Source organism: Trichoderma reesei (genome assembly GCF_000167675.1).
Source record: "Trichoderma reesei QM6a unplaced genomic scaffold TRIREscaffold_7, whole genome shotgun sequence".
Classification (NCBI taxonomy): Eukaryota; Fungi; Ascomycota; class Sordariomycetes; order Hypocreales; family Hypocreaceae; genus Trichoderma; species Trichoderma reesei.
In genome coordinates this window covers 1,332,756-1,359,851 of record NW_006711154.1, presented here as the reverse complement: position 1 = coordinate 1,359,851, position 27,096 = coordinate 1,332,756, and the positions used below count along the sequence as shown (strand labels likewise).

General features: G+C 42.2%; 5 protein-coding genes across 5 annotated transcripts; 3 read left to right on the top strand and 2 right to left on the bottom strand.

The window, feature by feature from the left end:
- Window positions 1–223: 223 nt before the first annotated feature.
- Window positions 224–1,840, bottom strand: TRIREDRAFT_60419 (uncharacterized protein; the record flags this gene model as incomplete). The annotated part of the gene is made up of 3 exons (XM_006964549.1): window positions 224–947; window positions 1,009–1,645; window positions 1,705–1,840. 3 exons carry the CDS (start codon window positions 1,838–1,840, stop codon window positions 224–226), a joined length of 1,497 nt encoding a protein of 498 aa, XP_006964611.1.
- Window positions 1,841–4,251: 2,411 nt separating this feature from the next.
- Window positions 4,252–7,080, top strand: TRIREDRAFT_121491 (glycosyltransferase family 4). The gene is made up of 8 exons (XM_006964731.1): window positions 4,252–4,502; window positions 4,644–5,029; window positions 5,089–5,369; window positions 5,434–5,636; window positions 5,686–5,942; window positions 5,994–6,103; window positions 6,175–6,301; window positions 6,361–7,080. The coding sequence occupies exons 1-8, from the start codon at window positions 4,395–4,397 to the stop codon at window positions 6,944–6,946; spliced, it is 2,058 nt and encodes a 685-aa protein (XP_006964793.1). The 5' UTR covers window positions 4,252–4,394; the 3' UTR covers window positions 6,947–7,080.
- Window positions 7,081–7,094: 14 nt separating this feature from the next.
- TRIREDRAFT_60458 (non-ribosomal peptide synthetase) lies at window positions 7,095–13,760 on the bottom strand (the record flags this gene model as incomplete). The annotated part of the gene is made up of 4 exons (XM_006964548.1): window positions 7,095–9,560; window positions 9,631–9,887; window positions 9,975–10,076; window positions 10,145–13,760. 4 exons carry the CDS (start codon window positions 13,758–13,760, stop codon window positions 7,095–7,097), a joined length of 6,441 nt encoding a protein of 2,146 aa, XP_006964610.1.
- An 8,308-nt stretch (window positions 13,761–22,068) lies between these two features.
- On the top strand, window positions 22,069–23,493 carry TRIREDRAFT_106686 (uncharacterized protein; the record flags this gene model as incomplete). The annotated part of the gene is made up of 4 exons (XM_006964730.1): window positions 22,069–22,324; window positions 22,385–22,871; window positions 22,937–23,242; window positions 23,313–23,493. The coding sequence occupies 4 exons, from the start codon at window positions 22,069–22,071 to the stop codon at window positions 23,491–23,493; spliced, it is 1,230 nt and encodes a 409-aa protein (XP_006964792.1).
- A 1,064-nt stretch (window positions 23,494–24,557) lies between these two features.
- TRIREDRAFT_60144 (high affinity methionine permease) lies at window positions 24,558–26,802 on the top strand (the record flags this gene model as incomplete). Its single annotated transcript, XM_006964729.1, has 8 exons — window positions 24,558–24,834; window positions 24,898–25,137; window positions 25,209–25,304; window positions 25,374–25,630; window positions 25,693–25,786; window positions 25,853–26,164; window positions 26,217–26,469; window positions 26,535–26,802. 8 exons carry the CDS (start codon window positions 24,558–24,560, stop codon window positions 26,800–26,802), a joined length of 1,797 nt encoding a protein of 598 aa, XP_006964791.1.
- Between the last annotated feature and the right edge of the window lie 294 nt (window positions 26,803–27,096).

The window sequence follows — 27,096 nt, the reverse complement described above, 5'->3', positions numbered from 1 at the left end:
ATCGCTAAATTATTCTAGTATAAGACCAAGCTTTTATGTATGCTGCCTAATAGGAGTTAGAGTAGATCAGATATGTCAAACCGCATCAAGCTCCTATGTCGAACAAGAAAACTTGTGACGCTGAGTTGTTGGAGCAGTAGCAGTAGGGCTTGATCCTATGAATGGTAGATGCGATTGGCCCTTCTCCTGGCTATTGTCTAGCTGATGTATGAAACAGCGGACTCTATTGCACAAGGAATTGCTGATCATGGGACTTGAAGAGCTTGGAGCTATCCAAAAGGTTTCCGGTGGATGACTGGTAAAAGTCAACTTGCAAATTTTGTTCGTCCAGAAACCTAATCGTCGCATAGCTGAAATCGTTTGCGTAGGCGAATGCGGTGTACGACGGCTTGGAGCCAACGTCGGACAGGCCCTCAATGTTACCCGCGCCGCCAGCGACGATATACATTGGTGCCTTAGGGTCTGTCATGCCAGCGGCATCAGCCGTGCCATTGTAAACAGGGAAAAACCTCTGGGAGTTGTGAACATGGCCAAAGACTCCCAAGTCGACGCCATACTTGTAGAAGAGCCCTTCGAAGGCCGCCTGGCAAGGTGCACAGCCGGTGCCTCCAGTGGTGTACCAAGGTCGATGCCCGGCAACAATGAGCCAGGGTGTGACGGCACGGTCAACGGAAGCGAGATCCGCCTCGAAGAATTGGAGCTGCTGGTCGGGAGCGCCAAAAGGTCCGCCGTTGAGGCCCTCGGAACCGTCCGGTCCGTCTGGAGCATCCGCGAAATCCGTCTCAGTGTCAATCATGACAACATGTGCCATTCCATACTCAAAAGAGAACCAGAAGGGAGGGTTAGCAAGCTGCTGCGCCTTGTTCGCATTGACCTTTGCCGTGTTATTTGCCGACGTGGAGGTGAACACGGTGGGCATTGTACGGCCAAATCGGTTAACAAAGTCACTGCCACGGAATCGTTAACAGCCCAACCTTCACCAGAGGAGGCCCAAGGGCATGAACGTACCTGAAATTGCGCTGTCCAGCGTCACAGAGTCCAGTTGTGTGAGGAATTTCCTGGCAAGCAGCTTCATGATTACCTGGGCTTGCCATGTAGGCCTTGCGGCTAGAGATGGGAGCAAGCTGAGCGTAGAATTGCTCGAGGATTGCTTGGTATGCATTCGTTCCATCAAAGATATTCTTGGGCGTCTCGATCCAGTCATCAGCATAAGCGAGGTCACCGGGATGGATGACGAATTCATAATCATTGACCGTCTCTGCTAACCGTTGGATGGTGGTATGGTTCAATGAAGGGTCGATAGTCGGGATAGTATCGCGCTTTGTCTGGTCATTCTGGATAGTGTAGCCATCGGGGCCTACCACACCCAAATCGATGATGGCGTTGATGGAGAATGGCGTTTTATCTCCGGCAAGGCGGGGACTCAGAAAGTGATCAACGCTTGAGTTGGTCGAGACAATCTTGTAGTAGTATGTTGTTGCTGGCGATAGGTTGCTGAGAGTCACCGCGTTTGACCAAGTGCGCGAAGTCTGGTATGTAACAGAGCTCTGAGAGCAGGCTTGCTGCGTTAAGGATGTGGCGGAGGTGCCATAGGCAACACACGGTTGGCTGAGTTGTTGATATGTGTTCCAGCCGATGGAAACGCCTGTTGACAACCATCTTAGAATAACACACCTCATCTGAGAATCATGGGGGATAACATACTGTTGGGTCCATTGACAGCAATACGTTGCTGTACCGGAGTCGTCAAGTCAGCGGGGATAGGGGGATAGCTCGCGGCAGCAAGAGCGCTGGCAGCCAGAACCGGAAGAGCCTTCGCTGAGGCGAAAACCGAAACCATCTTCAGTAATGCCAGTGCTCAGACTCAGGGCACACAAGATGATATGGGAGAGCTAGAAGGTTTCCTTTTTTTTTTTTTTTTGACAAAGAAGAGCAGATGTGGCGATGAAAGAGCCCGCGTATATATATAGATATACATAAACAGGTACATAGATATATATGTCCATATTAACCAGTAATGACTGATGCAGTTCAATACCCCATCCTCCAGTGTCAGCGTTTATTTTCTATTAACAATTATGCAGCTTCTATAGGCGAGACGTTGAAAAGGCTGCATATGGTCCCAATATCTGAGCTGCTCTAAATGGGCATATATCCGCAGATCTTCTCTGCCGCATGTGGATCGAGCGTGAAACCTACAGTACTTTGGTATGCTGTGAAGGTGATATGGTGGCTCGTGGGGCGACCGTGTCATGCAATTGGCGAGGCGCTTGATCTGGAGGAGCGGGTTGATCTGAGATTGTCACTCCGCTCTCCCCGGGCGCTTAACCAACGAAGCTGCCCTCGGTAATTGATCTGGCTAGCCGTTTCCCTGCATATCATAGCGCCCCAGCGTCTAGCAGATGCTGAAAGCTGATGCAGATGGAATATCTTGCTCACGGACGTTTCTCGATGCCATCGTTAACGTCAATAGTAAGTATGTATGTATATTTGCCCAGTTTAAGCCTCAGTGGGATTTGGAAACAGGCGCAGCCACACGATCAACTTAGCTTATCACTTTCGCGGCTGGGGTCAGAGTCAATCTGCCTGGGTCGCTGGGTAAGGTATAGAGTAGGTACAAGGAGAAATTGTAGGTACCTTACGGGACAGAATGATGAACCAGGCGTGCATGATATAATCTTTCTCTCGGAGACGAACAGAGGCTGGTCTCAGAATACTTTCCTACTGGGGGTGGAGTTGCCCATCCCTTCTGAAGGATGCATAAAGTCTAGATGTTTGTTTCACTTGCAATTATCAGCAACAGTTCAAAGGAAATAAATCATAACCACCGCTGTCACTTCTGAACCTGGCTTTGATACTACTGTTTCAAATGCACAAATGCATTGACAGTCGTTTCAACGCGGTTTGTTATATTAATCCAGAATCTTTGCAGACATTGTACTTACTACGTTGCTGATAACGTTGCCCAGCAATCATGGCCCTTCAACTGCAAGGAAAGGAGACTATAGCTCCACGGGTCAAGAGTGGATGGAAAGTGGCTATCCAGCGCTACAAATTTGTTAACTGCCTGTCCAGCATCCTAGCAAATCGGTAGCTGTTACTGCTATGACTTGGAGAGTAAGTGAGTCGAACCTTTCTACCTACCATTCATCAACGATTTGTTCTTTCTTTTATGAGTCTTCATATACCGTTCTCATAACACCCAGTGAATAGTGTCTCACATGCATATCTAGCATGGAGCGTTTTGACACACCATGTAAGTAAGGGCTGACACAGGATAGCTATTCCTTATAATATCAGCTTGCATGTCACAAAGAACCATGAGTCGCTAATTCTACTGTATCATGAGCTCCCACATCTTATATAAATAACCAAGTGATTACTAACTTCAACTGCGATCCCCAGGGGCGAATTCTACTGATTGCATGACTAGCAGGCTTGTTTCGCAGCATAGAAGGAAATATCGAACCCGATGCGGCAACGCTGGTGGAAGAGGCTGCTACTATTGTTCCTTGTTGGACGAACCTGAACAAGTGCTGGCGGTACGCGGTATCTTAACCGTGACTCTGGCATGGCTTGGAAGCAGCTTCAATTGATACTCCCCGGGCGCGACGGTAACTTGAGACAGAGAAGCAGATTCGAGATCAACAGGTGACTTTACGAGTAATATGCTCGCCTTCTCTTTGCTATATGAGATGTCTGAGCCAGCTGATACATACAATAACCACTTATTGGCCATGACAGGGAGGTGCCGACCATCTGACATCATGTTATTCGTATCGTATGTTGCATATGCACGATTGCGTTCCTTTCGGCCCTGAGCTTCTCCCGTACCATAGTATAATTTTATCACAGCTACCACAGCCATGTTTCCGTACCTGCATCGTGATTGTCAAGACAGACACTGCAGTGAGGCCCGGCGAATTATGTATGTTTGAAGCCATCTATTGTGGTGTGAGCCGGCAAATTTGAAGTCGGCTACAATTTCTCAGTCTCAATCTCACACTTCCACATTGTTCTGATTATGCCAATAGTCGGCCCCGGGAACGAGCATTTGATGTCATAATGATGCCACTTTGAGATTCTAGCGCTGCGCGATCTCATCGTACCACCAAAATGCCAATATGTGGCACCACGCCACCTCATCAACTAACGCCCCAGGATCGTTAGTCTCGAAGATTGGTTGAAGATGACGATGAATAAAAGGGAGCAAACACTCTGGCTACCGACCACTGCGCTTCAGTTGCGCACGCAGTTCTGGTTAATCTTACTGAAATATTTGTCTTGTGCCGATTGCAACACCTCAAACTGAGACTTTTTTTCCCCCCTAAGGAGCAGCTTCAGAGCTGGTTGCGCATTCTTCAAATAGAGGTAGTCAATCATCATTCTTCAAAATGACCAAAGACCCTTGTCAGGAATTCCACGTCAGCGCCTCTCTTCGCCGGAAATCTCAAGCCGAAAAGGTCGTCCAGGCAGAAGGATGCTTCGGCCTTGCTCTAACAGTCAGTCCTACTGTCCTCCCGTTTGTGTCTGCACCTCGTTTGTTCGGGATGAAACCGACGTGACATATCTCTCTGAGCTTCTCATTTCTTGATCATTCAATCATCAAGTCATCACGTTCTATTGTCTGATGTACGCCGTAGCCCATCTTTATCGGTATCTCAGCCGTGCTATCCGGATACAAGACGTATCTGGTTTCTCTCGCAATCCGCGATGCGACGTATCTCATCGATTTTACGATTCAAACCGTCACCGCCCCGGAAGGCAGCAATGGTCAGGATTATCTCGCCGAGTACATCATCAAGTCGATCAGAGGGTATGAGCACAGAACCTTCACCAAGGCTGTTGGCGCTGGACTTCCCAGTTCTCTGAAAACAACAAGCCCGTCTCTCTGCTCGCGCCTCTGGCTGGAGTTGGATATCGTCCCCATCGTCATTCAGCAACCTCATGAGCATACAGAGAGGATAGCCCTCTGGCTTAGCAAGCGGGTGGACGAACAAGCCGATTCAATGGCGAGAAAATGCATTATGTGAGCGATGATGCGCAACTCATCTTTCATGTTAGAACGCAGAAACTGACTCACTGCAGGAATTTTGGCCCTTCACTGGCTCCTCTTCTACAAGTCGCGTGGCGCGGCATTGTCGAAGTCGATGCATCGTTCCAGGCGCCGCTCATCTCTCTCGAGGATTACAAGACTACCTGCAGTTTTGCGTCTTGGGAGACAGTCATGCATTATGCAAAGACTCTACGGAAGCACAAGACCAAGATTGCGTTCTTCAGTAGCACTCCCCAAGGTGGAGGCGTCGCTTTGATGAGGCATGCTCTCGTCAGATTCTCTCGCGTCATGGGAGTCGATCTGCGCTGGTACGGTAAGTTACCATGCCGCCAAACAACTTTATCCTGCATGTTCAGATCCGAACTGATGCACAACAGTGCCTAAGCCTCACCCGGGCGTGTTTCGCGTCACCAAGAACATCCACAATACTCTTCAAGGGGTGAGCCCCAAGGATCAGTTCATTTCAGAAGAGGAAAAGAGTTCCATACGCGAATGGATTACCGACAACGGAGATCGATATTGGTTCTCTGAGGGAGGGCCATTATGCCGACCAGAAAAAGGCGGCGCCGACATTGTCATTGTGAGTCGTTCATATACCATGTGTTACGTCTTTGCTCACCTTGTCATAGATCGACGACCCTCAGATGCCGTGCCTCATTCCGCTCATCAAGAAGCTCACGCCATCTCGGCCAGTCTTTTATCGATCACATATCCAGATCCGGACAGACCTTATCAAAGATCCCAATTCTCCTCAGGCAGACGTTTGGGACTTCCTCTGGCAGAACATCAAGCACGCGGACCTCTTCATCAGCCACCCAATGCCTTCATTTGTGCCACATAATGTGCCGCGGGAGAAGGTGCTGTATATGCCCGCGACAACGGATTGGTATGCAAGATTCCCTCTGTGCAGTATAACATTTGCTGATTCTCGAAACAGGTTGGATGGGTTGAATAAGCCGATGGAGATTTGGGATACAGGATACTACGGTCACCTTTACAACATCAAGTGCCGCTCGGAGAGAATGACAGAGCTACAATGGCCAAGAAGTGAGCCAACGCGGCGCTGGAGAGACAGCCATTTTGTCTCATGGATCTTTCGCTAACGCCACCTACCTTAGGGAAATACATTATCCAGGTGTCCCGGTTCGATCCTGCCAAGGGGCTGCCGACAGTCATTGACGCCTATGCCTGCTTCCGTGAGCAGCTTGAAAAGCACGGAGGCATCAGTGCCCCTCAGCTTGTCATGTATGTTTTTCTTTCTGTCTTTCCTTGTCGCATGTGCTGATAGCTCTCTCACATACAAGTTGTGGAAACGCTTCCGTAGATGACCCCGATGGCACGACCATCTATGACCAGGTCATGACCCAGTTGGAAACCGAATATCCTCACCTCTTGGCCGACGTGAGTGTCATGCGCTTGGACCCTTGCGACCAGCTGTTGAACTGCCTCATGGCAAATGCTCATGTCGTCCTTCAACTGTCGACGTATGAAGGGTTCGAAGTCAAAGTTTCCGAGGCGCTCCACGCTGGCCGCCCTGTGATCGCTTCATTTGCAGGGGGAATTCCCCTTCAAGTCAAAGACAAGATCAACGGATTCCTTGTCCAACCGGGCGACTCAAGGGCTGTCGCTGGCCATTTGATGGAGCTGTTTACCGATACCAAGCTACATGAACGAATGTCGCAAGCTGCAAAGACCGGCGTTAGCGACGAAGTTGGCACAGTCGGCAACGCCTTGTCTTGGTATTATCTGACGTCTAAATGGGCACAGAAAGGGCCAAAGCTAGAACTGCTTGGGAACGAACAGTGGGTCAACGATATGGCCCGGAACGAAGCTGGCCAACCCTATAATGAAGGCGAGAACCGCTTACCGCGCAGCTTCACTCAGCTTTAGTCGCACAGTCATTCATCGAAGAGAAGACTAACAATCTGGTACATTCCATACAATTGTTACCATAGTATCTGCCATGGCTGTTGAATAGACGTATGCACTGGGGAAACTAGACTGACAAAATATTGAACCCATATAATCTGCCGCAACATCATGAGAACATCCAAGCAATGTCTCCGACGGAAGGCGATGCAAGAATATCTTTCAAGTTTCCAGTCAATCCCATCTTTTTCAGCAGATATGCAACTCGAAGTGCCGTTACAGAAGTGCCCCCCAGATCGTACAAAGTTGTGCTTGGGGCAATCTCCGCTGGGTGCAACCCGAGTGCTTCAGAAAAGGCCTCTCGAACCTTTCCTAACTTGTTTCTGTAAGTTTGCATGACAGTTAAAGGACTGCAATGCTTCAATATATTGAAGGATGATAGAATGTTTGCAGGTGAAGAGGCAGCCATGAGGCCCTTGATCACCTTCGGGATGAAGGACACGATGGCTGCCAACTGCGGCGCGGAAAGAGCACGCGCATTATACTCGATTCCACAGTGCAATCCTTCATCTTGCTCAGTAAACTCAAGCTGCAAAGTGAACTTGGCTCCCCGGGCTCGAATTCGCTGACTTGATATTTGAGCCTCAGGCAATCGGAGTGAATGTTCCAGGGCATCCGACTTCCAGTGGTAAATAACCACAACGTCAAAAAGAGGCCTTCGTTCCTTGGCCATTCTTAAGAGTTGTAGATATGGTAATTGGTTCTGCACACAATCGTAGATCTCTGACGCAATGTCATCGATCAGCCGAGCAGAGTCCGACATATTGTTCTTGTTGAACTTAATGTGCACAGGAAGCCGGTCGAGGAGAAGCCCCATCATGTTCGCCGTTCCAGGCTCGTCTCGATTCATATACGGTATACCGAAGACGATATCGTCCTTGCCGAATACTGCAGAGAGAGTGATTGCAGCCGCAGCAAGAGCCATACGCTGCGAAAAGCTGTAGTCATCTCCAGTCATGATAAAAAGGGACTCGTAGCAAGGTACATCTTGACCAAGAGTCCCAAGTCCATTTTCATCCAGTAGCGAAACCGCTTCCATTTCTCTGACGCGGCCCTGCCAAAACTTTCTCTTGGCAAGAGTCGCTGGTGTGGCGGGCTGCGCGCTGACCTTTGACAGCCACTGCGTCCATTCGACGTAGGACCCCTCAGGAGTGCCCCGTGCATTATGTCCATTGGTGGTGACGGGATTGACTGCCGACCTATATTTTTTGCTGACAGATTGAAGCAAAACGGCCATAGACGCCTTATCCGTTATGATATGGTGCGTGATCACCGAGAGTGTTGTCTTTGCTATTGGACTTCCATCATCTTGCTTCCAGATGATTGTTCGGATGAGTTGGTGGCGGGCGAGATCAAAGGGTTTGTTGATCAAAGCCTGTAGCTTGGTGGTATCTAGAGCGTTGCCAATGAAAACAAGCGGTGGGTCAATCTCGTCACTAATATAACGGTACAGAAGCCCTTTCTCAAGAACGTAGCGGGCTCGAAGAATGGGCTCTTCCCGCAGAACAGAGATGAACGCGTCTCTCAACATATGGACATTGATATTGCCCTCGATGACGAACTGAAATGCCGTATTGAAGAGTGACTTAGTGTTGGAAGTGGTCTGCCAAAGAAATAGCTCCTCTTCCAGGGGCGATGGTGTTTGGGCCGCGGTCAGGCTTGTCCAACCGTGTAGGCTAGACAAAAACGACTTGAAAGATAGCGTACCATCTTCTGATTCCTCGCAAACTGCAAATTGATCGATTGCCTGTGCAAGGTTTGACAGTATCGCTTCTCTGATGAGCAGTGGCACAGGAACGTGATGGCCCATGGATTCAGAGATTAACCGAGCTGCCTTTATGGCCAAGAGAGAGTTTCCACCGATGGCCAAGAAATCGGCATCTCGAGTGATTCTCCGCCTGTGAGTGTTGGTATGGGAGCTGAGGACTCGGCTCCAGATTTCCGCAATCCTCTTTTCTGTCGGCGTTGACGGATCGTCCCCTTCATCGTCGGTTCCTGCAGCCAAGGTATGTAGTGCTGTACGATCAATTTTGAGGTTGGAGGATTTTGGCAACGTCTTCAAGGCCACGATGCGCGCTGGACAAGCGTAGGACGGGAGTAGTTCCTTGACCTTTTGTCGGACTGTATCAATGTCCACGGTACTTGGTGTTACGAAAGCGAAAATGCGATTCCGGTCGGCAATAGCAGCGGCAGTCCGGATGTTCCTATCCGCAATCATGATCGCGCGCTCTACCTCTTCCAATTCGACGCGGAACCCTCGGACCTTGACCTGGCTGTCAACCCTTCCTACAAACACCACATTCATATCTTGGGTCCAGTAGCCTAGGTCGCCTGTTTTATACATGACCTTGCCAGCGGAGAAAGGGTTCGGGAGAAACGCCGTTCTTGTTTCCGACGGCGAATTCCAGTAGCCGTGAGTAACTTGCTCTCCAGAAATGAAGATTTCTCCTGTTACTCCAAGGGGAACTGGACATTGGTGATGGTCTAAAATATAGAGCTCCAGATTCGGAACGGGCTTGCCGATAGTAACTTGATGACCAGGTAGAAGCTCGGTTCCCGTTGAGATAGGCCCGCACTACCAAAGGTACCAAACAGTCAGTCAATGAATGATCGCATCAACTCATCGACCAGGGAATAACTCTCACCTCGCTCGGGCCGTAAAAGTTGAATAGGCGCTTGTGTGACCAGCCATCAGCAAGGCTCTGAGAGACAGCCTCTCCAGCAAGCCCAATAGTGTCGAGATTTGTGTACTCATTCGGAGATAATGCCACGAGAAGCGACGGAGTTGAGTAGATTGCATCTACTCGCTTGAGGTGGCCCAAAGGATCGCTGGGGTCCTTCAGCACCAAGGTGCCCCCGTAGAGAAGGGTTCCGAATATCTCGACTAGTACAACATCAAAGCCTAATTTGTAAAACAGGCAACTGTTGTCAGAGGATTTGATCATCATATTCTGATGTCTATTATACAATAGACGACAGGATAACTCACCCAGGGCATAGACTTGTCCCAGCCGGCGTCCAGGGCCAGAGAAGAGACGGTTGGGCTCGTGGTTGATGACCCCAAGCAGACTCTGATTGTGCAAAGGAACGCCTATTACGAACAATGTGAGCATCAGATGAACTCATGGTACTGAATATCGCTGGGACAGAACGCTTTACCCTTTGGAATACCGGTGCTTCCTGATGTGAAGACGAGATAAACGACGTCATTTGGTCTGGACAGGGTCTCTAGTGTATGTGCTAGGGGCTTGCAAGAGGCAATAATTTCTTCCGAGACAATAACACGGCTGTCTTGATTGTTCTGAAGCACTTGTACACAATCGCGAGTCGTCGCGATGAAAAAAGTCGCACCGCTTTGCTGTGTGATGACGTTGATCCGAGCTGTGGGAAGGCTAACATCAATGGGACAGCAAATGCAGCCTGCTTTGAGAACCGAAAGGATAGCCACAATCCAGTGGAGTGAACCATCTGTGAGAATACCAATGACATCTCCAGGGCTTGTGGCAGACCTCAGGTGATTGGCCAACTTGTTGGCAGCGTCGTCCAGCTGTCGGTAGGTCATTGAACCTTTGGTCGACTCCAAAGCTACCAAGTCCGGCCACTTGGCTGCGGCGGTCTCAAATGCATCTTTGACCGTATTGGATTCAGGAAGATTTCTGATTATCTCTTTTGGCTGTTGCAAAAGATTGGTTCGCTCTTCTCCGATGACCATTGCGTCCCGAACATGCTGCAATAGCGTGTTATTAGAATCGAGTAGCCCACTGAGGGCATGATCAAAATGATTCAGTAGACCGGCGATGCTCCACTCGGAATACTGCGAGTTATCGTATAGGATACGAGCTCGAAGGTTGGTGTCGCTGGCCTCCTCAAGCAGCAAGGTGATGCCAAATTCCATCATGTCCTGCCGTTCGATTGTCCATGGCTCGGGAAGCGTCTCGCAAGACTGTGGCAGTGGCGGGAGACCGTACTCTATGACTACGACTGTTTGGAAAGTGTTGGCAATATCTTCGGCTGGTAATTTCGTCATTCCGTTATCTGCACACCACTGGAACTCGAGCATTTGCAGGAGCTGACTCTGAACTGTCGAAAGCGCATCGGCCACAGATTGCCCTTCTCTAAACTCCAGGGGGAATGGGCATGTGTTGAGCAGCGGCCCAACGACTCGATCGGCTCCTAGCACATCGATATTCCTTCCAGAAAAGACGGCGCCAAATGCCACCTTGTCGGAAAAGCTATAGTTCGACAAGACCAAGCCCCAGGCTGTGTATATCGCCGTTGCTGGTGTAACACCTCGAAGGCGTGCTTTGATCTCAATCTCCTTTGGCCCATAGCCAAGGCTGACTTGTAGACTGCTAGACCAATCTGCCACCGCAGTATCCTTCCTTGGCTTTGGAAGTCTTAGTAGTGGCTGCGATAGGCCGTCTTCTAGGAGCTTCTCCCAGAACTCATTTCCCTGGGCATCTTGCTGCAGCCGAGATTGAGCAAGAGCAATATTCGTAAATTGCGGAGGCTCCGGAAGTTGTTTCCCATCCAGTGCTAAACAGAGCTCTTCTAACATAATACTGAGTGACCAGCCATCGATCAGGCTGTGATGCACAAGAGCCAAGAATGTGGAAGCCACGTCAGGAACTGTCACCAAGTGATATGCCGAGATGGGGGTGAACGTGTCTCCATGCTCCACATAGTTTATCTTGTCGCGCATTTCCCGAGAGCAGATCTGGAGCATGTTCTCTGCTTGGTCTTGGGTCGTCTCTTCATTGACCCAGCTGAGAGCGAGCGTTGGCTGCACTTGTTGCAACTGGTCCTTGAGATTGAAGACTGTGCGAAAGATTGAATGCCGCTCAATCACCCTCCGCCATGCCGATTGAAGTATGCCTCCACTGAATGCCTTGTCGTGATGAGGCAGCGAGAATTTCATCAGCATATAGCTCGTGGCAGGACGTCTCAATCCCGTCCGTATCATCTTCGTCTGTAGCGACGTCATAGGTGCTATGCTTGGAGCTACACCCTGCTCAAGGCTTTCCTCTTCTTCCACTGCATCACCAAGTGTTTCCAAGACATCTTGTATAGCAGAGAGACTTGGGAGGTCAAACAATGACCCGAGCCGAAGTTGAAATCCCATTGTACGAAGGAATGAGACGACTTTGATCCCGGCTAAAGAGTTTCCGCCCAATTCACTAAAGGAGCTGCTGTCCGGAATGTCTGAAGGTGGCAAGGAAATCGCAAAGGATATTGCGGCTTTCAAGACGTCCATCTTCGTATCGTGATCGGTTAATTTTGGCACTAGCCCGCCGCTGAGGACCTGCGAATCCTCGATATCGAGCAGTGCTTGCAAAGCCCGATTATCAATCTTGTCATTCGCATTCAGCGGTAGGGTTTCCACGGAGCGAATGACGTCCGGTATGATGAATGAGTCATAGTTGTTGATCAAGCTCTTGCGGAGAGCAATTCCATCAACGGTCTCGGGGGTCACGAAAGCCACGAGGCGGCCTCGATGCATGAAGGCCGTGGCTGAGATGACATTTGGGCTGCTGTTCAACATGGGGATGACTTGGCCGTCAAGGTTGACCAGGAAGCCGCGGTTCTTGACAACGCTGTCTTTGCGCCCGGCAAACTCCAGCCCGTGTTCTGTCATTCGTGCATAATCCCCGGTTCGATACATTCTTTCGCCCTCCCAGTAGACAAACCTTTCCGCGGTGAGGGCTTCATTCTCATAGTAGCCCCTTGCCAGGCCCGGCCCAGAGACACAAATCTCTCCATATCGAGACTCTACGTCTCCGTCCAGCAATCTGACGCAACTGTTTGACATTGGATATCCCAAAGTGATTGGCTTGTCTGGATACAGCCGTGCCACGAGGCAGGCAAATGTTGTCTCTGTGGGACCATAAACGTTGTACATGGGAGTATTCGGTAGGTGTTCTCCCCACTTGCGAACGAGTGAAGCAGGTGCTGCTTCGCCTCCGATCATGATGGCTCGCAGGTTCGAATAGCTCGATGGATCTTGAATCGTAGCCAGCACCGAGGGTGTGCATGCCATGACAGTGCAAAGAGTCGCCGTATGCAAGAAATCTGCAGGAGTGGCAATCTTCACCTCAGCGCCATTAGACAGTGCGGATACTATTACGGCCGTACAGGCGTCGAAGGCAGGAGAGAATATGAGGATGACAACATCCGCAGGAGTCGCATTGAGGTTGAATGGGGTCTTTTCTCCGCTTTGTTGCACGTAGTTGAAGACCGAGCTGTGTGGGATCATTACCCCCTTGGGGGTGGATGTCGTGCCTGAAGTGAATATTATGAACATGATATCACTGGGCTTGATCCATTTCCAGGGCCTATCGAGCTCGTTTTCCCAGCGATGTTCCATGGTCGGTTTGAAAGCTCGCCTGATTTCCTTGAGCGAGATCTCGTCATAGCCGTGGAACTTTTCCGCGCCTGTGTTCAGAATGATACGAGGGGATACTCGTTCCAGCGTCGAACGAATGCGGTCCCTGCTCCAGGATTCCACATCAATGGGAACGTACAAAGCCCCTGCTTTAATGACGCCGAGAAAGCAGATGACCATCTCGAGGCTTCTCTGCGCTAGAACAGGAACCTTGTCTCCTGATCTGACTTGTCTCTCGTGTAAGATCCAGGCGATATAAGTCGTGGCATTTTCCAGCTCAGCGTATGTCATGCTCTGGTCTCCAAAAGAGACGGCAATATGGTGAGGCTGTTTCTGGGCCCATTCTTCAATGAGATCGCATACTGTTGTGGGGCCTCTCCTGGTTTGAGCCATCTCTGGAAGCTGTCTCTTGATGTTGTCGCAAGTATGTGATGCGGTTCGATAGGGGTTAAGAAAGGAGTAAGGGGTGTTGTAGGCACGAGAAGGCGAGTAGCAGGCAATTCAGCTGCCCGGCGCAAGCGCTGTAGCTGTGATGGAAGAAAGGGTTGCCTTTCCAACATTAATCCGGCAGGTTTGATCTCTTGGTCGCTATATAGGCCGCGATGCTTTCGCTCCAATCAATATACTACCACAAACATCCGCATAATAGCGGATGGCGGGTAAGCTGACCGACTCTACTCTCCACGCACGTCGATCTGACAGCGCCAAAAGGCAGTCACGGCCCCGGTGAATGACGTCTGATGAGAAGGCTCACGATTGATTCATGACATGAAGTATGGTTGTAATTAGCCCTTGAACCTGCTCAGGTAACCAAGCTTTCCTGTAGACTTTGTCACGTTTAGGTGGTTTGCATGCTCACCTGAAAAGGTCTCTCGGTCTATACAACGTATTAGACCAGCAAGTATTTTTTTTTGCTTGGTCTGCTAATCTACGTCAGATATGCCTTGGATGGCACCTAAAGTGAAATGATGCCACGGTCATTTGAACAAGGGAACATTGACCGCCACCAAAGTTGATCACCAAAGCTTCACATTTACGTACATGATAAGTGGCCAATGTCTTTGCCGAACTTCCGGGAAAGGCCGTCATTTCCATTCGATCTATCCGATACTCGTCAATTTCTCACCAGTGGCACCTTGTATGAAGCAGAAAGCAGTTGTTTTCATTGAGCGGCCAATGCCTAAGAGAGAGAAGGCTGTATATCAGCACGAGGTCCTCACTGCCGATCCGGCCGACGACTCAAAGTCGTGTCCTGCAAGCCGTAACACGACGACATTAGCCTCTTGTGGGTGCTGACTTCCCGTCTCTGCAACTGGCGTCTTTCTAAAAGTACCTATTATTAAGTAGTCCCCACCCTAATGACTTAGGACCACCCTATAACACTACAGGCCTTAGGCCTATAATGCATTTATAGCCATTTATTTATTTTCCTTCTCTTTCTCTTTAACTAGTCTTTTATAAAAGAAAAGAGCTTATTATTATACCTTTATTAAGTTATAAGCCCTATACTTTTTTAAAAATTATAAAAAAATTATACCTAAACCTTTAAGTTAGTAATAAATAATGCTATTATTATTATACCTTTAACTTAATATAGGTTATACTTTTAATTTAATATAAATTACTTTTTTTTTAATTTAAAAGATTAACCTTTTTCTTTTTTATTTATAAAGACTTAAAGACTTTATTTTACCTATATATTAATAAAATAATTATTACTTAATCCTTTAAGCTAAAATAATCTTAAACTTATTATTAAAAATAAAAACTTTAATTATAATAACCTTAACTTAAATTTATAAATAATATAGCTTAAAATAATATAGTTAATATTTATAAAAAATAACACTTTTAAGGCTTTATAAGCTAACTTCTTTCTTTTAGTAATACTATTAAAAGGCCTTAATAATTAAAATACTTAAAAATAAACACTTAAAATTAATATATACTTAATAAGCCTTTAAGGCATTATTAAAGGGATAAATATTATAGCTAAAAAAGCTACTTAAGCTAAGAAAAATACTTAAAAAGAAAATAATATATTAATAATAAAATTTATTTTAAATAACCTATTAATAAAGATTTATATAAAGCTTAACTATAAAGGCTTTAATAATAATAACTTAATAATAAAAGAACTTCTTAATATAATAAAAACTATTATTTTAAAAGCCTTAATAAAAGAAGTCTTTATTATTATTTAAGAGTTTAATTATTTAAAATATAGTTAATTTAAGTTTTTAAAAGTATATATTAATATATTAATAAAAGCTTAAACTTATATTACTTATTAATATTTAAAGGTATTAAAGGCTTAGTTTATAACTATAGCACTTATAGGCCTTAAATATATTAATAAGACTTAGTATAAATATTAAACTATAAATCTTTATTAAAATAAAAAAGTTAAGAAAAATAAACTTATTAAGTTTCTTTACTTATAAGTAAATAAGAAAGTAAGAACTAAAAAGATATTTAGTATTTTTAAGTAGCCTGCCCTTTTTTTATTAAATAATAATAAATAGTAAAAATAAGGCAAGTTTAATAATAATAAAACTAAAAAGCTAGAATATAGCTATATTATTTTAATAAATAAAAAGCCTTATATATTTAATACTTATTAAAGACTTTATCTTAAGCTTTAATTAAAGAATTATTATTTTTAATTTTATTTAAACTTATATTAAGGATTTTATTTATAAAAATAAGAATTTAGTAATAAAGGAAAAAATAAACTTAAGCCTATAGTAAAAAAAAGACTATTTAAAAGCACCTTAAATATTATAAAAGCAGAATAATTATTTATTAATATAATAATTACCTTAAATATCCTTATTAAGCTTAATCTTTTTAAAAATAATAAAAATAATATTATTAAAATTATATAAAATAATACTTTAAACTATAACTTTACTTTAACTAAATATAATATTAATTAAAATAATATTATTATTAACTTAGGCTATAACTTATACTATTTTAATAACTTAAAGTAGTTTATTTTTATTTAAATACTAAATAAAGCTAATATAATAGCTATATTTAATAAAAGTATATTAAAGATTAAAGGGATAGGCATTATAATTATCCTGCTATTAAATAATAAAATAATTAGACTTAAAAATATTACCTATACTTTTTAAAGTGCTATTAATATAGTAAGCCTAAAAGTTCTTAAATAAAAAAATATTTAGTATAACTTTATAAAAGAATTACTTATATAATAAAAAAATAAAGTAATTATAATTATAAAGGTTTATTAAAAGCATAATATTATAGTTTTAAAAATAATAATATTATTAACTAGTAGATATTATAATTTTATAATACTTTTTATTAAACTATTTATTATAAATATAAAATATAGTCTTATATATAAAAGACTAGGCTATATTAGTAAGAAATAAGTTTTAAAAGCTTATTAATAATTAAAAATTTAAGTAAATAAAATAATAATTAAAAACTTTTATTATAAAGCTTACTATTTAGCTAAGTTTAAATTTATTATTAGTTATATACTATTAGCTAAACTTATAAAATTCTTTTAAATTATTTTTTAAAATATAATCTTTTATATACTTATTAAATATAAAGGTTTTAAGATTTTACTTTATAAAATTAATACCTTTACTTATTATTAATAGCTAATTTTAGCTACTAACTATAAGAATATTATAAAAAAACTATAAAATTAAAAAAACTAAGTAAAGGTTTTTAATAATAGCTATAAAGTTTAAGTTATAGTATTTAATAATATAAAAGAATTTATATTATAAGAAATATAAAACTAGTTTTATAAAAATAGATTTATTATTAAAACCTTTATAGCTTATACTTTTTAGTAAAATAATATAATTAAATAGGCTAGAAAAAGCTTTATAAACTTAAAATAAGTAATTTATATTAAAATTAAATTATTTAAGACCTTATAGCCTTTATATATAAAATTTACTATATATATTTATAACTTACTACTAACTTTATTTAATAAAAATAAAATCTTACTACTAAAAAAGATATTTAAAGCTATTTAAATAAAATATAAATATAATATTAAGTATATTAAGACTTAAGGTTATATAATATATATTAAGAAATATAAAAATTAATAAGTTAAAAGTATAAAAATATACTTTAAAGTAATTAAAGAATATTTTATTAATATAAAAGGCCTAAATAGCTATATTTATAAAGTTTATTTACTAAATAAAAATAAAGTTATTAAATTATAAAATATATAATTTTAAAAGTTAAGTAGTAAAATACTTTATAATTAAGAGGAACTAGAAATTAAGTATAAAGCTATATTTATTAACCTTAAAATTAAAAAAAGAGGCTAAATAGTAATTAGCTAAATAGCTAAACTATAGCAGGCTTTTAATATAATTACTATTTAAAACACTTTTAAGGCTAATAAAGTAATTAATAATAATACTAAAGCTAATAAATCTAAGTATTTTAAGGCTAATAATAATAAAGATATCTTTTAATAATAATTATTAGTAAATTATAAGAAAGATAAGTATTTTTAAATCTTAAAGCTTACTTTATAAAAAGATTTATAAAATAAGACCTCTTTAACTAACTAAGACTATTATAATCTTTATAATTAATATTTAATTAAACCTAAAGCTATTTACTAAAATATTATTATTATTATTATCCTTAACTTATAAAACCTTATAATTAATACTAAAAATATAACCTTAGCTATACTTAAATAAGCTAAATTAAATTAAATAAATAAAATATATATAGCTAATTAATAATAGTATTACTTTATAAAGGGTGTTACTTAAGTTAATTATAAAGCTTTATATAAAGGAAAAATAAAAAAAATTATATTAATAATTAAAATTATTAAATAATAAGAGTATAATAAATTTATAAAAAAATAACTAATTTTTATAATATTTATAACTCTTAAAGTTAAGTAATAACTTAATAAAGGTATAAAGGTTTTTAAAAATTAAAATAATATTAAAAAGAAGTATAACTATAAGATTAAATAATTTCTTATAATAAAAAAATAATATAATAATTTAATTAAAAGATAAACCTAAAGCCTAGTTATACTATTAAAGAATATTATAATTTTTTATAATAAATAAATATATAATTTAAAGCATTTTACTAATAGTAATTTTATAATAAAGGCATGCTTAGTTATTTAAGGAGATTAGCTTTAAGAGATAAACTATTTAATAAAAGAACTTTATATTATAATAGCCTATTTTATATTAGTTAAAGTGTTTTATTTAATTATAGTAATTAATAATTTTAAATAGTAGTAATTTAATACTATTACTGCATTCTTTAATACTAATATTAAAAAGGAAGTTTATATATAATAATTATAAGGCTTTAATAATAAATTTAAAAAAGTCTATTATTTAAAAAAAGCTCTTTATAGTTATTTAAAAGCTTTTTTATAGTAGTTTAAAAAAGCTATATAACTACTAGCTATAATTAAATTTAAACCTTTAGAATTTAAACTTTATATTTTTAAATATAAAAATAGTATTATTTTAATTTTATATATAAATAATATAATAATTATAGCCTTAAAAATATTAACTATTTATAATATAGTAATATAGCTAGAAAGTTTATTTAAAATTAAAAGGCTAAGAGATATAGTTATTTTTTTAAAACTAAAAGTTTATAAAAATTAAAAAAATAAAATAATTATACTTAGCTAAGGCACTTATATTAAGAAAGTTATTATTAAGTTTATTTTAATACTTTAAAATTTAACTAAAACCTTATAGCTACTTAAGAAGATAATTCCTTATAATTAAAAATAATAAGAAGTTATTATATTAATAAAAAAATAGCTAAAATAAATAAAAAGCTTAAACTTTATTTTAATAAGTATAAGGCCTAGTATTATATATACTATTTAAAAGCTTTATAAAGCTAATATTAATTTAATAAAATATTATAAGAAAATCTTAAAGCACTTATTTTAATACCTTTAAGGTATAACTAACCTAAATATTTAACTTAATAATAAATATAATATTAAAAACCTTAATTTAAGGGTTTATATTAATATAGTATTTACTAATAACTTAACTAAGAGATTTAATATAGCAGGCTATATTATATTAATTAAAAATAAACTAGTTTATTAAAAAAGTAAGAAATAGACTATTATTATAATAAGCTTAACTAAAGCTAAATTTATAAACCTTACCTTAATTAAAATATTAGCTATTTAAATTAAGAAAATCCTTAATAATTTAGGCATTAAAAACTAAAAGCTTATAATCTTATATATTAATTCCTAAAATATTAAAATTACTATTCTTAATTAATATAATATAATATAAATAAGGCATATAAATATTTATTTTAAATAAATTATTAATAAAGTAAAATAAAAAGACTTTAAAATATAGTAAATTAGTATATAAAAGATAATTATAAATAGTTTAATAAAGCTATTTATAAAAATTAAGTATACTAAATTTATAAAGCTTTTAAAGATAGTTAATACTATTTAATAATAAAGATTTATTTTAAAATAGTATATTTATTTAAATATTAAGAATAACTATAATAAGTATATTAACTTTATTACTTTAGTTATATTTTATTTCCTATTTTTTATTTTTTATTTCCTTTTCTTATATTAATAAGGATTTAAATTATAATAGGTTTATATTTAAAATAGTTTAAAAGTGCTAGATTTATAATAAGAAGTAATATAAGTCTCCTTATTCTTTATATTTTAAGATAAGTAGCTACTTTAACTAGGTTTATATTAAAAAGACCTTTATTATAAAAGGTATTTTATTTACTAATTAAAATAAATTTATCTTTTATACTTTTAATACTTTAAAATATAAGTATTTTATTAAACCCTAACTATTATATTAATAGTACTAATATATTTTTTATAAAAAAAGCACTTTATTTAATAAATAAAAAGCTGCTTAAGAACTTTAAAAGTAATAAGCTTTTATTATTATATTAATAACCTATTTTTATTTATTTTTATTTATTTTTATTTTAATAAACTATTTCTATTTTAATTAAAAAAGCCTTATACTTTAATAAGTAAAAGTAACTTTTAGACTTTAATAACTAAAAAACCTTAATTTAATTTACCTACTTTTATTAATACTATTTCTCCTTAATTAAAGGAATAGTAGCTATTTCCTAAATTTATTTTATATTCCTTATATATAGTAAAATAGCCTATATTTTATAATTAAAGAGATGCTATTAATTTCCTAGGATATTATAATAGTATTATAGTGTATTAGTTTTAAGGGGGATGTGTTAAGTAGTCCCTACCTTAATAACTTAGGACTACCTTATAATACTACAGGCCTTAGGCCTATAATATGTTTATAGCCGTTTATTTATTTTCCTTCTCTTTCTCTTTAGCTAGTCTTCTATAGAAGAAGAGAGCTTATCGTTACACCTTTGTCACCTATTATTAATGTCTTGGCCGTCAGGTCCACGGCTTCTGTACCTCGTGACTTTGTGTACGGGGAGCTTTACAACCCGAGAGTCGGAAAAAACATGCCTGTTTGCATCTTTGATGTAGCCGTGCCATTATGCCTTTTGCCTCTTAACGTCAAGTGGCTAAGGTTACCAGACAACTCGCATCTTCGGACTCCAAAATGCTGAGGTTGCCGCAAAGTCGCCGCCTCATTGTTGCTTGACCCTACCTAGGCGCCACGGCTTACGGTACCATGCGTCCCAATGCCGTGAGCTTAGTCGATAGTACCTTATTTTCCATTCCACCGGGTGGGCTCACCGGCGTCATCTCAAGCGCTGTTCATATGGCGATCTAATATTGCTGTGAAGGGTCAGCAGGCAACATATGCACGGCAGCGAAGCGCTCATTCGAACATAATGATTTTCAGCAAGGGTCCTCCGCCATGATCCACCTACAACAAGCGATCCAACGCTTGACACATCTTCCGTAGTATAGTGGTCAGTATGCAAGCTTGTCACGCTTGAGACCCGGGTTCAATTCCCGGCGGGAGAGAGACGAACATCGTCACCTTTTTTTTTTTGCCAAATTTCCATGTTTTTTGCTTCGGTTTTGACGAGGCTGCAGCTCCGCATAGACCGACATGTGCTGCATGTAAGTGATGCATCATGCAGGTTCATCTTCGCGACTGTGTCGACAACGATTGCCGAGAACGATCTACTAGGTAGTCTTACTGCCTGCATGGAGTCCATACGGTTGAAGCGCCTGTAAAGTCGGGTGCATCCTCATTTCAAGTGATGATACCTCAAGGTAGAAACAGTACCGTAGCATCTGTGAATCACGACATGACGAAGTCGATTGGTTGTCTTCTTCTCGATCAATCTGCACATGTGGTCAATAACGGCTGCTGCTGAACTCCATGCAGCCGATTGCGAGTCCATGGGTGCTGATGGCGACATGGAGTGCGGGTGATGATCCGGCTTAGCTAACAACTCCAATATCCTATCACAACGGACAAATTTCGCAGCTATCATGACGACATGCAGCAACATGCGTTCACCATAGCATTTAGCCGACGACGGAGAAGTGATTTGTCAAGTTAAGACATCTGCAGATGAGAGGAGAGAGGATAAATTGGTTTGCCCGCGCATATTGAATCAAGGTCCCAAGATACCCCTACCACGAGGCGTCTCCCACCAGCTCCTCTGACTGACCCGGTCTACGCCCAGTCCTTAACTTCGATTCAAAATGGCCGCCGCCGCTGTTCAAGCCCCGAGGCAGCCGGACATTTCATATGCTCCCAATTATGAAAACTATCTCAACCGCATCAAGCGGCGTCAAGAGACGGAAAAGTTGAACAAGTCCCTCCCGGATGGCTTTCCCGCCAAGCTTGAATCCGACCTTGTCTGGGACGGTAGAAACTTGGCAGATACGTACGACTGGAACTACGTTCTGACCGAGAGCGATATTGCTGAGGTTGACCAAGCTCTTCGGCATTTCAAGTGTAAGCCCTCTGCCTTTCTGGGCCACATATGCCTTGTAATCTCACATTAGTTGGTACCAGCTCTGAATTTGGGCTTGGGCTACGTCACCCCCGAGACATTTCCCTTGCCGAAACTTCACGATACTCTACGGGCAATCTCCAAAGAGGTCCACCTAGGCCACGGTTTCAAAGTCGTCAAGGGCGTACCGGTCGATAACTACAGTCGCGAGGAGAACGTGATAATCTACGCCGGCATCGCATCCCACGTCGCGCCCATCCGCGGCCGCCAAGATCACCAATACAACGGGAAGCCAGCTGATGTCGTTCTCGCGCACATCAAGGATCTTACCCAGGAGATTGATCCTCATAAGATTGGGGCGCCGGCGTACACAGCCGACAAGCAAGTCTTCCACACCGATGCCGGAGATGTGATAGCCCTGTTTGCCCTGGGCGAGCCTGAAGAGGGCGGCCAGAGCTTCTTGTCCAGCAGCTGGCACGTGTATAATGAGCTCGCAGCAACACGCCCCGATCTTATTCGAACGCTGTCTGAGCCTTGGGTCGTCGACGAGTGAGTATAGCTGGGACGGATCCAGGAGCTTCTGGTGAATAATGGCTAATGTTATTCTGCTCCAGATTTGGGAAGCGTGGCAGGACTCATACCGTACGGCCCCTTCTGTACTTCCAGCCCGCAACCGAAGAGACCCCTCAGCGTCTCATCATCCAATACGCGCGACGCACTTTTACAGGATACTGGGGCCTCCCACGATCAACAGACATTCCTCCTATCACTGAGGCTCAAGCTGAGGCGCTGGATGCCTTGCACTTCACGGCTGAGAAGTACCGCGCAGCCCTCGACTTCCACAAGGGCGACATACAGTTTGCCAATAACTTGAGCATCTTCCATGCCCGAGAGAAGTTCAGAGATTCCCCAGATAAGAGGTACTGCGCCTACACCGGCTTCTAATAAACTCTCTCGAATTGATTCCTGCTGACAGCTTTTCGATAATAGGCGTCATCTTATCCGTCTTTGGCTGCGAGACCCTGAGTACGCTTGGAAGACGCCCGAACCGCTTACTGACATCTGGGACAGGGTGTACAAAGATGTAAACCCCGAGAACTCCATATTCCCATTAGAGCCAGGTGTTCGTAGCGCCAGTGACGGAAAACCCGAGGAGAGAAAGTACGAGTAGACACTTGACTTGAAGTTATGGGTACTCTAGAAACATTCATACATTTTCTATATGCATCCAAAAAGCTACACTTCCATGTCCGATTGGGTGATGTATACCTAGTCAAGCAGTGTTACGGTTCGTTGCAAGAGTAGATGTATAGAATCTCAGCATAACAGTTTGGGTAGATGAGTCCATAGGAGCTATGCATCCTTGCTCGATCGCCAATCATATACAGATAGGCTCATGCCGTGCTGCATCAATCGCAATCAATTCCTTTTCGCCATCCACAGCATCCAGGCTGGGTTAAAAATTCTTGTCAAATCACAGTAGCATTGATAGCACATGCATCTTTGCCTGTCCCAACATGCATGAACCTATGGTCACAGTGAGTCGAGGCCTGCAACGACATCCTGGTATCGTATCACCTCAGAATCACGAATATGGCGACATGGCGAAAGTGTGGCCAATTCCGCTGACCTGGGGCCTCTTCAGATATGGCCTTGATCTTTTGCGGCAGCCCCATACGTGCTCTCCACAACGAAGAAGCCCAGCCCTGGGCAAAGCCACCAGCTTGGCGAGATTGCTAATGATTGAAAGATTGGCGTAATGTAGGACGCAGGACAGTAAATGTATAATCTGCGAGCTTGCTGCAGAATGGCAACAATTGCTACTCTCTTGACACATGCCCTTCGGACTCCGACGACTCTGGTGGGGGGAGGGTTAGCGAATTATGGCAATCAATTGCGTTATCATCGCCTTGTATCGTCGCGATCAAATAGTGTCATTGCCATCAGGAGAGACTCCGCACCGCCAAGGTTTCCATCAACAACTGACGGATGGCAAAGATCGTCCCTGTGTAGCAACCATGACAAACAAACCGGGGGGTTGTGCTGCTCAAAAGCGATGAGGGCCCCCTCTCGTGTCAATCAACCGATTTAAGCTTGACCACGGTGTATGGTCCTACCGATTCGCATAAACCAGGCCTATCGGCCAATCATCTGAAGCTAATTGCTGACCTTTCGATATTTCTTCGACATATTCTCACGACTAGAGATAAGTGTATCAGGACTCTATAGGGAATAATGCCTTCCTTCTGGAGGCGTCCTTTTCGCAGCGGCGAAGAGCCTCAGGCTGTCGACGCGGATGAGCGTGGATCAACGGAAAGCGGTCCCTCTGAGATTGTCGCTGGAGAAACTCACTATATTGCGGGCAAGGGTGCCAACAGCAAAGAGACGACATATCAAGATGCTTCTGGTGCTCCTGTGGAGGAGTCGTCCCCCTTGGGTTACGACGTTGGGCCCTTGACGATTCTCTTTCTCAATGTCAGTAAGATGATTGGAACAGGCATCTTCTCAACTCGTAAGCCGTTGCCTTCCACCAGTCTGTTATTGCATACGGGCCCTACTAAGTGAGAGCCGATAGCATCATCGATCCTCGCCGGCACCGGCAGCATTGGACTGAGCCTGATATGGTGGGCTCTTGGGTTCCTGACATCGATTACGGCGTTTGCGGTCTATCTCGAGTTTACAGCATACTTTCCCTCGCGATCTGGAGCAGAGGTGGTGTATCTCGAACAAGCATTTCCGCGTCCGCGCTGGCTCTTCTCGACGGCATTTGCGTTCCAATCCGTCATTCTATCCTTCAGCAGCGCCAATTCATACGGTGGGTTTCTGTCATACCGAGAATGGGGTAAACCGAGGCCAAACAATAACTAATGCCAAAGCTACCGACAGTATTGGCGCAGTACCTGTTTAAGATGACAGATCACAATCCTACCGATTGGCAGCTAAAGGGGGTTGCCATAGCAGGTTATACAGTTGCTCTTCTCGGTACGTTCCACTTTGCGCAGAGAAAGGCCCGTCTTATAGAAAGGCACATCAGACTCACACAGTTTCCAGTGGTTGTCCTACACAACAAGTTGGCGTACCATTTGGCCAACGGAATCGCCTTTGTCAAGATCGCTACCCTGATCTTCATCTCAATCACCGGGTTCGTAGTCCTCGGAGGACATACTCGAGTACAGGACCCTACGGCCAATTTCCATAACTCGTTTGAAGGAAAGGCCACCGCATACGGCATAACAAACGGTCTGTATAAGATCATATTTTCCTACGCAGGATACGAAAACGCGTTCAACGTCGTGAACGAAGTCAAGGTAAGTTTGAGAAGGAATCGCCCAAGTACGGAACGATCAGACCGTCTTACGCTTTACACAAGAACCCTGTCAAGCAGATCCGACGGCAAGGCTACATTGCCATTTGGTCTGTCAGCATTCTGTACATACTTACCGTTATCGCCTATTATGCCGCCAGTAAGTGAGACCATTACTTTGTCAAAAGTCCAACCCGACTAGTAACTGACCCTTTGCCCCATACAGTCCCCAAGGCGGACATTATCAGCGGCAAGCTTACCGTTGCCAACCTCTTCTTCATCAATGTGTTCGGCGATAGCAAACAGGTTAAGGCGCTCAACTTGCTCATCGCCATCAGTGCCTTTGGCAATCTGGTGGCAGTTATGATAGGTACCTCGCGGATTATCCGAGAATGTGGTCGGCAGGGCGTTCTTCCATGGACCAGGTTCTGGGTCTCGACCTACCCTTTCGGAACTGCTCTTGGGCCGTATCTGTTCAAATACGCCATCACTCTCATCATGATCCTCGCTCCGCCTGCTGGCGATGCTTTCAACTTCGGTACGTATGGAGCACGAGTTCAACCGTTGTCTCTTCATTAACATGGACACAGTCAGTGATCTTCGCATCTACCCTGGCTCCTTCTTCGACTTCCTGATGTGCGTGGGCCTCCTCATTGTGAGACACAAACGAAAGGCGCTCAACTTGCCACGGCCCGAGTTTAAAGCGTGGGATATAGTCATCTGGTTCAGCATCCTGAAAAATCTCTATCTCCTCATCATGCCTTGGTACCCCCCTGCAGGGGGCGCAACTGGTGGCGACGTAAGTTTCTGGTACGGCACGTACGTAGTCACATCAATCGGCATGTAAGTCTCACCAGCCTTATTCCTCATATGGGACAGAACACCGTTGAGTTACTGACTTGCTGCAGTATTCTGGCTTGCGTTGCATATTATTGGCTTTGGATCCACGGCATTCCTTACTTCCGGGGCTACAAGATACGAGAAGAAGTCGTCACGCTTGAAGACGGATCAAAAAGCCACCAGCTGGTCAAGGTGCCAAACGCTGAGGTTGAGGAGTGGGATAGGACGCATGACCATGCCGGCCGGCTGATCACGGAGGCTGCTGAACTGAGTGACAAGACAACCAGCAAGGTTCTTGTTGATGGAAAGGATGTTACGGTTCCCAGCACTAATTGAGTCGAGGTCCTCCAATAATGATAACGCATACTCGCGTCCGAGATTTACGGCAATCAATCTATTGGCTCCGCATACTCCTTACATACAGTGCTCCACTCCCATGGAGTGACTCGTTGATGCCCAAACACTCCCTAAGCATTCTACGAGTGCAGAGGATTGCGCACACCATCTTTGAGAGTTTGGGGGCTGCGTCTCTCTTCATCTCGATATCATGTGTCGTTCGGCATGTTCTGTGGTATTGCTTGATTGTAGAACGGCCGCTGCGATGGTACAGCCGCACCTGAGTTAAGTTAT